The sequence below is a fragment of the Suricata suricatta genome, chromosome 8 (assembly GCF_006229205.1).
Source record: "Suricata suricatta isolate VVHF042 chromosome 8, meerkat_22Aug2017_6uvM2_HiC, whole genome shotgun sequence".
Taxonomy (NCBI): domain Eukaryota; kingdom Metazoa; phylum Chordata; class Mammalia; order Carnivora; family Herpestidae; genus Suricata; species Suricata suricatta.
In genome coordinates, this window is record NC_043707.1 from 136,515,832 (window position 1) to 136,526,577 (window position 10,746).

The window sequence follows — 10,746 nt, forward strand, 5'->3', positions numbered from 1 at the left end:
GGAATGGGAAGAAGCCAATGTTTGGTCTCCAAACAGGATTTCATGGGAAACCGGCATTTGATTGTGAACATAAGCCCATATTCTATCGTCCCCAGGGGCTGGAGATTAAGAGTGAAAGCGTGTCAAGGGGAAGGATGTGCAGTCAGAACAAGAGCCACGTGTGTGGAGAAGCCTGTCACCCACCCGTGTCACCCAGCTGTCTTCCCCACGAGCCCTACAGGTGGCTATCTACCACATACAGGGCCAGCTCTGGGTATCACTCTTAATTTTCTTTAAAGTTTATCCCAAGCAGGCTCTGCCAGCGTTGAGCCTGACTCGGGGCTCGTACTCACGAACTGTGAGATCCTGACCTGGGCTGAAATCAAGAGGCGGATGCGTAACCGACTGCGCCACCCAGGCGCGCGCCCGGCACGTCACTCTCTAAAGACGACAGGTTTAAGAAGCTCTAAAGCTAGGTCCTGACATATCGGCAATCGTGGGAAAGCCAGCGCCCCGCTCATGTCCTATCCTGTTCCCAAGGGGACGGGGAAGGACTGGGGGCCTGGAGGTGAGAGGCGGGGGCGGCAGCAAGAAACGCCGCTGGTCAGACTCGGACCAGGCGCAGCTATCCTTCCACAAGCAGCACAGGCACCAGAATCAAGTTCATAAACAGTTTATTCAGTTCATTATCGGGGCAAGCTCCCAGCCAGACGCACAGACACAAGCGAGGTGCCCCTGGGTTGCGCGGGGCCGGGCCTCGGGCGAGCTAGTGTCCCGACAGGTGACGGCCGCTCCCGTCGCAGCGGGGGAACAGACAGATGTTCAAGCGCGGCCCGAGCCCCCGGTGCGCCTCCGCTGTGGCTGCTCTGTGGGTCACACGCGAGCACGCGACCGGGAACTTCAGAATCCTCTGGGAACACGGGGCCGGAGTGCTGGCCCCCGGACTTCTCCGCCGGCGCCCCTGCCCGCTGTCACTCCCACCTACATGCCCATCCGTAAGCCGCACGATCTGACGGTGAAAGTCTCACATACACAACACGCCCCCTCAGGTGACAAAGCTACTTCCAAAGCAGCCTCTGGTGCAGACGGACTTGACAGCGACAAGGGAAAAGCGTCTCTGGCTAGCTGTTCTCTGTGAGAAGGGCCCTGACCACTGCCTCACCGAAAGCATCATGTAGAAGACAGATTTAGGAAGTGAGATATGGATAAAGATAGGAAACCAACCCCCAAAAGCGAAGGTCTCTGGGGACGGGCCCACTTAATGACCAGTTCAAGACGGGTCTCACTCGAAGGCTGCAAAATGGTTGCTCCATAATTACTAGACACCTACCGGAGCCCAGAGCCGACGGCCTGCAAACTGCTGCGTGGAGCTCAGCGCCGAGGTAGGAGGGGCCGGGGTCCAGCTCAGACCTCCTCTACCTCCCGGGAGACCCCATCAGAACTGCACCACAGACAGCGTCTCCCAGGCAAGAAAGGCCTCTTATGATGCAGAAGGTTCACAGACAATATTTGTCATTTTAATTTTGAAGGGCACCTGAAGTTCCATTTGTCACTTTCTTGAATGTATCTGTTGGCCACAGACTTAAGGACACTGAACTGGCATTTAACTTTTTGGCAAAATAGAAACTTTGGTCATGGCCTTAGCTCTGTAAAAATGTTTTAAGGAGGCGATTATTTCTGATGAAAATAATATTTTTAGCAAGTGATATAAAAACAGTAACAGGAAAGTAAACATCTTCCTACCTAGAGTAAGAGCAAAAACTCTTTATCAGAATCTTATTTTTAAATACAGCGCAAGAGTCAGTAGTGCTTACAAACGGCACAGAGTTCTTACGGGGGGTCAGAAAAATAGCAAAATAAGGCACAACCTGGTTACGGATTCGCGTCAGGCAGTAGTGTTCTTTCTGGAAGGCACAGACTGGAATTCTGATTACCTGAAGGTTTAAAATGCGGTTCTGGAGGGGCCGTGTGGCAGGGAGGGCGGACTTGGGAACACGTTCCCTGAACTGGAATTAGTGGCAGTTAGTTGCACAGCGGGACATCTGGGTCACGACGCTCATTCCAGAGGGTCAAGAAGTCCCCTCCTCGGCCACGGGGCGGTCTGCAGGCGCCGGGCCAAGCGTGGGCCGGGCGGCCGCACTTCAAATCTAGAGTGCTTACGACAACAAAGGCACGTTTTCTAGAACTCAAACTTGACAGTAACAAACACGAAATAATCACTTTAGACAGAACAGGAGGCGAGCTCGAGAGGATAGCAGGTTCTGGGTCCAACGTCCGGAAGAGGGTTCTCGAACGGCAGGCTGGAGACGCTGGTTCTTCACGGGGAAATGTTCCACACTGGCGAGCAGGGGGGACGGAAGGAGAGCAGAGGAGACTGTGGTGAGTGTCTCAGTGCAAACCCAGAGTGAACCCTGAAATGTCGCAGTCTGGGTGAGGAAGTCAGCCGGGCCCATCTTACCGGCGGCCTCTACCCTGCGCGGAGGCCGCGAGGACCCCGGGAAAAGGAAGGATGGGAAGCAGCGCTTCTGCAATGGCTCCCAGGTGTGGGCTGAAAACCCCAGCGGCTGGTTCGGTGCGGCGCGGTGGTGGTGACAGCAGTGCCGGTAACAACCCTCGCCTGGGGCAGGGCGTGTGTGATCCGCTTACTCACACAGCTGTCGCTGCTACGTGCCCCCAGCCGATCCGCTGTCTACGTGTGAGCCAGCCGTGCCTCGTAACAGACGCGTGGGGTGGGCACCGTCACTATCCCCACCTTACAAGCGAGGAGACGTTCGAATATCTGTCTAAGGCCACACGGCCGGCTGCTGGTGGACGAACTACAGTGCATAACACGCAGTCCTGCTTTTCATCAAGAGACTGCACTGCTTCTTTTTTTTAAGTTTTTTTTTATATAGTTTATTTATTTTTGAGACAGTGAGAACGTGAGTGGGGGAGGGGCAAAGAGCAAGGGAGACACAGAATCTGAAACAGGCTCCGGGCTCTGAGCTGTCAGCACTGAACCTGAGGCAGGGCTTGAACCCACGAACCACAAGATCATGACCTGAGCCAAAGCCGGATGGTTAACCGACTGCGCCCCCCCAGACGCCCCATAGACGGCACAGCTTCTTATCAAAGGAAGTATCAGAGGAAGAGGCCCTCAGCGAGGGACCCTGGGTGGCTCAGGTCCTCGTCTCACAGGTCGCGAGTTTGAGCCCTGCACTGGGCTTGCTGCTCTCAGCTCGGAGCCCGCTTCGGGCCGGCCCCCCTTCTCTCTGGGCCCCTCCCCTACTCAAGCAGGCATGCACGCTAAGTTAAATAAGACGTTATAAAAAAAAAAACAGAATGCACTCAGTGGTACAGGATAGGTCAGTGACAATAAATGCATTTTCTCTAACTTCAAAGGATCACTGTTTGTATCAAAAATCTCGGGACTTTGCTGAAACAACACTCAGGAAATCTCTGGAGTAAACTAAGGGTTCTGAGGGAACTTCTACTCCAAGTCCTAGTCCGGGAGGCCAGCTGCAGACAGAGAAGGGCACAGAACTCACCGATGATGATGATGATGATGACGACCACGATGACGATCCCGATCGCCCACATCTGCGACGAAACAGACCCTTTCACATTTCACACACACAGACCAACGTGCTCACCGAAGAGCGCCATGTTCTAGTCACTGACAGAGAAAGTAAGGTGTGCTGCACTCTGAAATGAGTCGCCATTTTTAAAGCCTAAATTTACGATTCTCACTTGGGGCATGAAGTTACTTATCTGCCTTTTGGAAGATGGTCAGATGGCCTGTGGCCTCCAAAAAGGCATCTGTCTGTGCGTGCCGTTCTGCACGCGAGGAAGGGCTGCTAACCTGCCCTGTGTATCAGGAAGGGTCACTTCTGTCCCAGGAAGGGGGCGGGGTCCACCTGGGCCCGGGCTGCAGAGCATCTGCTTCGGGCCCGAGGGGCGCGCTGGCTAGCCGGCTGCCCCTTCCCGGGACGCCGCGGCCCTTCGCTCAACCACGTGCCAACCGCCTGCGGTCCCTCTCGGGCCAGTCTGTGTTCAGGGCGATGCGGGGCTGGGGGTGGGAAGGGGCTTATGTTTATGACTAGTTTGGCCGTCCCTGTTCCGTGAGCTTCTTACGGTCACCCACGGATCCTGGAGAACTCCGAGCCGAGGGGCTAGGCAAAGGGCACCTGCTCAGTGCCTTAGACTCAGAGTCGACCCAAATTTCCACCTACGGGAAGCCGACTCCCCTCCAACGGTCATGGGAGTCCGACCCCTGGGGCCTCAGTTGCCCCTGGGAGGCTCCAGCGGGCGGCTGGATGCAGACAGCAGGGGCAAGCGAATTACCTTGCAGTTCTTCCACCAGTATTTTCTCTTCAGCTTGGCCGCGCTGGTTTCAAACTGGGAAGCTCCAGCCTGCAGCGCGTCCGCGCGATCATCTAATTCCGAGAGCTTCTGATCTCTTTCCAACACCTTATCCACGTTGACCCTCATGATGTCCACCACCTGAGCGACACGATCACAGTGAGTCACACACTCAGGGGCGGGAGAGCCCACACGACGCCCCCTGAAGCGAACGGCACGCTGTCTTTCAGGGCAGCACTTTATTACTTTGGGCCAAACTTCCATTTACAAATGGGGGAAGGAGGACTCACTCTTTCATAATAAAAACACTGAGCAAACTAGGAATAGAAGGGAACTTCCCTAAGAAGCTAAAGGGGATTTATGGAAAACCCCACAATTAATACCCATGCTCAGCAGGAAAGGGAAAGTCAGAGAATTTGTCCTAGGATCAAGAACAAGATAAGGATGCCCACTTTCACTAATGCTGTTCAACACTGTGCTGGAAGTTCTGGTCAGAGAAATTAGGCAAGAAAAGAAATAAAAGGCATCCCAATTGGAAAGGAATACATAAAATCCCTATTTGCACATGGTTCCACATACAGAAAATCCCAGAGAATCCACACACTACTAGAGTTAATAAACTGATTCGGTAAGTGTTCAGGTGACCAGATCTATACCCAGAAATCAGGCTGTTTCCATACACTAGAAATAAAGAAGCAATTAAAAAAATAATTCCATATACAATAGCATCCAAAAGAGTAAAATATACCTAGGGGATAAATTATAACAAGGAGGCAAAAGATTTGCACAGTGAAAACAAGACACTGCTGAAAGAAATTAAAGACCTAATTAAATGGGAACGTACAAGGGTACACATTCACCACAATCTGTATGAAAATTCCACACTCCTTCTCCCCCTACAACCTTCTCCCAGAAATGGAAGAGCCAATCCTTAAATTTTTATGGAATTGCAAGGGACCTGAATAGCCAAAAACAATACCGAAAAAGAAAATGTTGGAGGTCTCTGACTTTCCAATTTCAAAACCTTGTAACAAAGTTAACAGTAATCAAAATGTGTGACTCTAGCATAAAGATGGACATGCAGACCAACCCAAACATCTACAGTCAAATGATTTTTGACAAGGCTGTCAAGAGCATTCAGTGAGCACAAGGACAGTCTCTTCAGCAAATGGTACTAGGACAATGGGACAGCGACAGGCAAAACAATGAGGCTGGACCCCCTATGCCTCACCCTCTATGTAAAAATTAACTAGAAATGGATCAATGACCTACATGTGAGAGCTAAAAACTATAAAACTCTTAGAAGAAAACATGAGAGCAAATCATTATAACTTTAGACTTGGCCATGGATTAGACATCAAGAACAACAAAAAAAATAAAAATTAAAACATTTTATGCCTCAAAAGACATTATCAAGGATGTGAAAAGACCATCTACAGAGTGGAGCAAATCATTTCACCCTAAAGTGAGTTCTAACCCATTCTTTAACCTAAAAAGGGTTTAATATCCAGACTACATAAAGACCTCTTACCACCCAGCAACAAAATGAGAATCTACCCAAATAAAAAACAGGCCATAGACTTGAAAAGACATTTCTACAAAGAATGTATACAAATGGCCAATGAGCACATAAAAAGATAGTCAACATCATTGGTCATTAAGGAAACCAAAACCAAAACCACAACGAAATACTTCCATATTCACTAGCCAGAACAGCTATCCTCAAAGAAAACAAAATAACCAGTGCTGGTGAGGATGAGGAGAAGCAGGAAGCCCTGGACATCGCTGGGGAGAGTGTCAAATGGTACAAGCACTGTGGAAAGTTTGGTAGTTCCTCAAAAAGTGAAAACAGAGGAGTACCACAGAATCTAGCAATTTCAACTTCTAGATACATATCCAAGAGAAATAAAAACATATGTCCACCCTGAACTTTGTCCATGAATGTTTATAGCAGCATTTTTCGTAATAGCCGAAAGGTGGGAACTCAGAACACCATCAACAGACAGGTGGACAAATGAACTACATATGCGCACACAACAGGATGCCATTCAGCCATAAAAAGGGAAGAGGCACTGACAGTTACCGTAAGACGGATGGACACCGAAAACATCACGCTTTGGAATGAGTGAAAGAAGCCAAACACACAAGGCCACCTACTGCACAATCCCTTTTATACGACACAGACAGAACAGGCCGACCCATAAACAGCTGATTACAGGTCACCAGAAATGGGAGAAAGGTGGAAGCGGAAGGGACTAGTAAATGTGCACACGACGTTCTTCGGGGGCGATGAAAACACAGTGAACCAGATGGAGATAATGGTCGCACAACAGTGTGAGTACTCCGAACACAACTGAACTGAACAACTTAAAATGGTTAATTGTATGCTATGTAAATTTTCCCTCCATTAAAAAAAAAAACAAACCAAAAACACCTCTCCTTAAAATCCTTTTGGTTAAGAAAAAGGACCCGGTTTGGTTTTGTAAGTAAATGAAAGGTTCATCCAGGATGAATCGGAATGGGCTTCTTACCATGGAAATGTAAAATTTTCAGAATTAAGTTCATAAACAAAGCCATCAGACCCACATACTGCCAGATGATTCAATAACAGACTCTAAGCTAAGTTTAACTCTGCTTTAAAAAATTTTTGTTTATTTACTTTTGAGAAAGAGAGAGAGCATGCATGTGTGCGAGTGGGGGAGAGGGGGAGAGAGGGAGAGGGATGAAGGGAGAGAGAGAGAGAGAGAGAGAGAGAGAGAGAGAGAGAGAGGGAGGGAGGGAGGGAGGGAGGGAGGGAGGGAGGGAGTTCAGAATCCGAAGCAGGCTCTGAGCTGTCAGCACAGAGCCCGAAGCGGGGCTAGAGCTACTGACCACGAGATCATGACTGAGCAGAAGTCTGAGGCGCTGAACCGACTGAGCCCCTCGGGCGCCCCTAGCTCTGCTTTATAAAGCAGCGAAATGCAGAAAGACCATGACGTCTTTGTTGGACACTGATGGCTCGTCGGGCTAAAGAAAACTAGTCTGAATCTCACACAGCCTTCCATTGTGGGTCGGCATATACAGAGCAGAACAACGGTGCTCCGAGGGTCCTCTAACCCTAGAATTCCACCAACACAGACTTGTTGGGCTGGAGCAGGTCGCCACCATCTACCTTCCGTACGGGAAAGGGCGGCAGCTGGCACTGAATTCTAGAGGCTAGTGCCAGCTTGGGAACCAGTGCGTCAGGCTGCTGTAAAAGGAATTTTGATGAAAAATCTGGTCAAAGGGATGGGTCCTGGCTTGAACAATCTATCGACCTAATCCCTAAAACTCTATTACCCTATCTTATAAAGTGGTTCTTTTTCCTCTTTTCCAATTTTTTTTTTAAATTGTAGCAAAATATATCTTTAAGATGGCTCTCGGAGGAATGTTCTCAGGGGGAGGGTCTGTGGTTTAGATACGCTGTTCAGTCACAGGGAAACCAAACCAGCAAGACATCTGGAAACTAACTTCTCAGAAGCTTAGCTTAGGGCTTTTCGAACAGGAGGGGACACGTTTTTGTTACATTTATGAAAAACAGTCGAATTTCCCTTTACATTCATGCTTTTATGACACTTTTTCTAAACAGAGTTATTTCCAGAGTGTTCCCACACTCTTTTTAAAAGGCACCTCCTGCACAGCTGGTGGGAATGTAAACTGGTGCAGCCGCTCTGGAAAACACTGTGGAGGTTCCTCAAAAAACTATCCATAGAACTCCCCTATGACCCAGCAATAGCACTGCTGTGCATCTACCCAAAGGATACAGAAGTGCTGATGCTAGGGACACATGTACCCCAATGTTCAGAGCAACACTTTCTACAACAGCCAAATCATGGAAGGAGCCTAAATGTCCATCACCTGATGAATGGATCAAGAAGATGTGGTTTATCTACACAATGGAGTCCTACATGGCAATGAGAAAGAATGACATCTGGCCATTCGTGGCAACGTGGATGGACCTCGAGGGTGTCATGCTGAGTGAAATAAGTCAGGCAGAGAAGGACAGATACCATATGTTTGTACTCATAGGACTAACAGGAGAGACCTAACAGAGCACCATGGGGAGGGGAAGGGGAGAAAGAGAGTTGGGGAGAGAGAGAGAGGCAGGCAAATCATGAGAGACTACTGAATACTGAAAATGAACCGAGGGCTGAAGGGGAAGGAGGGGGGGTGGTAACGGAGGAGGGCACTTGTGGGGAAGAGCACTGGGTATTTTATGGAAACCAATTTGACAATAAACTATTAAGAAAAATAATAAATAACAGTCACTGTGTTCAACGTTTTAGAGCAATACCTCATCCACTTGATTCTGTGTCTGCTGGAGTCTTCGGTTACTGCCCGAGACAGCACTCGAGCCCGCAGGTGCCCCTGTAGACCTGAAGCGGGTGAAGGCGCAAGCGTGAGTAAATTATTATTCCAAGTACGGGGTTGTGAGCCTGAAGACACTACTCCAAGACCCTCACGAGTAGAAGCCTCAGGAATAAAGCAGAAAACGAAATCCTTCCTACAGTAATAATCAAAGGTTTTAATGCCATATCTTGTAATTCCTCTATAATCTCCAAGATTCATCCATATGTTAAAAGTGACCGGGGTCTAAAGTGCAGGGCTAATAAAGATCTCCTCTGCATCCCTGGGGCACCTGACCTTAAGATCAGGGATCCCACGACAGGGAAACCCTACCTTCCACTGATTATTATAATTTTTTATTATTTAAAGGCACACCTTTAAATGCTACTTAATCTACTTAAACGCACCCAGCACTCTTCTGCTCTTTCACTGTGGCAGGAATGGGTTTCACAGTTACAAACAATTACAGAATGCCACTTTTCCAGCACCGAGAAATATATTCGCAGACACAGGACCAGCAAGGCGCAGGCAGGAGGGGTGGTGCGGGCGGGAAAGGTGAGATGAAGCAGTACTTCCTCTCTTAAAAGGGACTCCTCTTTCAAAATCCTTCCTCAGTACCTATTTCTCCCCAGCCAGATCTTTCTTGACCAATGTGGCTTTGAAGTTCCTCATTTTTTCCACTACTTGTTGGCCCTGCTTTGATTTTTCACTCACGCACACAGAGGTGACCCTTGAACATGAAGGGGGTAAGGGATGCTGCGCCCTTCCGTGCCCTCCACAGGTGAAAATCTGCATGTGACTTCTGACTCCTCCACACACTTAACTACTAACAGCCTGATGTTGACCAGGGGCCTTGCCAAGAACATACAGAATCGATGAATACATATTTTGTTATGTCTTATATACAATAATATAATAATAATATAATAATATATAATATAATCAGAGAAAAAATGTAAAGAAACTCATAAGAGAAAATGCATTTGCAGTACTGTCCTGTATTTATCCGAAAAAAACCTACCCATACGTGGACCTGCACAGTTCAAACCCATGTTGTTCAAAAGGCATCGATAATGTCTTGCTCTCCCAATAGATCACAGACTCCTGTGTCGAAGACGGCACCTAGCACGTGTCTTGTATACAAGAGCTACTGATGCATCTGCTGATTCAAGTTCTTTATACCTACCAGGTGTCAAAGACCAGGGAGGCGGCAGGCGCCATGCCTGCCCTTACAGTTTAATTGTCTGATAGATAATCCCGAAGGCCACGTACTGGTACACAGCCTCTAAGAGTTTTCTCAGTAATTTTCGTGACTCTCTGAGGGAGGTACTACTAGGAACCCCATTTTGCAGATGCCCAAAGTGGGGTTAGGAAAGTCAACACAGCTGGTGGCGGTGGAGTCTGTCTTTAGACCAGGTTTCACATAATCCCACCGACCTAGATCTTAACTACTGTAATTTCCTGGCACAGCGGCTTCAACCGGGCACACTCTTGTGGTGATCCTTAGTTCCTACAAGGAACCCAGGGAAAGCACCCATTCCTTCCTCCTCTGTAGGTGAGCAATGAACAGGCTGGAGGAGGACAGAGGGTCCCCGTATCTCTTGACAGTTTTCTCTGAATGTTCCCACGGGAAACTCCATGTGTTCAAGGGCCACTACAAGACAGCTTCTGCTTAAAGGGAGAAGGTCCACAGCTCTGCCCCCGAGTCCACTCTGACTATAGGTGCCTCCAGACTGGGCGGAGGTCTCTCCCCATGCAACTTCCGGAGCCCGGCCCAGCACCAGGCAGCGAGCAGACGCTCCAGGTCTGGGGCAGTGGCCACCGCTCCCCTCCGGGACCTTGGGCCGGGGAGCGGGGAGAAGGGGTGGGGTGCGGGCGTTTCCTACCACCGGGAAGCCCCCGCCGCCCCGCTTCGCCCCTGCCCCTGCTTCTCCCGCGACCGCCCGACGGCTGCCCGGCCGTCGGCTGCGCTCTGGGGCTGACTCGGCCCGCCCGCAGCCAGCACCCCAGGGGCCGCCGCCCACCCCTAGGCCTCGGGAGCTTTTGCGCAGGCCCGCGCCC

General features: G+C 49.6%; 1 protein-coding gene across 1 annotated transcript; it reads right to left on the reverse strand.

The window, feature by feature from the left end:
* Positions 1 to 636: 636 nt before the first annotated feature.
* VAMP3 (vesicle associated membrane protein 3) lies at positions 637 to 9,906 on the reverse strand. Its single transcript, XM_029945922.1, has 5 exons — positions 9,872 to 9,906; positions 8,633 to 8,714; positions 4,303 to 4,461; positions 3,507 to 3,558; positions 637 to 2,316 (listed from the first exon to the last, which is right to left on the reverse strand). Exons 1-5 carry the CDS (start codon positions 9,904 to 9,906, stop codon positions 2,297 to 2,299), a joined length of 348 nt encoding a protein of 115 aa, XP_029801782.1. The 3' UTR covers positions 637 to 2,296.
* Positions 9,907 to 10,746: the final 840 nt, after the last annotated feature.

Coding starts and splice junctions, on each gene's coding strand:
- VAMP3 (XM_029945922.1), bottom strand. CDS start 9,906: ATGGCGCCTGCCGCCTCCCTGGTCTTTGACACCTG. Junction 4,462..8,632: donor CACAGAATCAAGTGGATGAG/GTATTGCTCTAA, acceptor CGTGTCGCTCAG/GTGGTGGACATCATGAGGGT. Junction 3,559..4,302: donor ACTGGTGGAAGAACTGCAAG/GTAATTCGCTTG, acceptor GTTTCGTCGCAG/ATGTGGGCGATCGGGATCGT.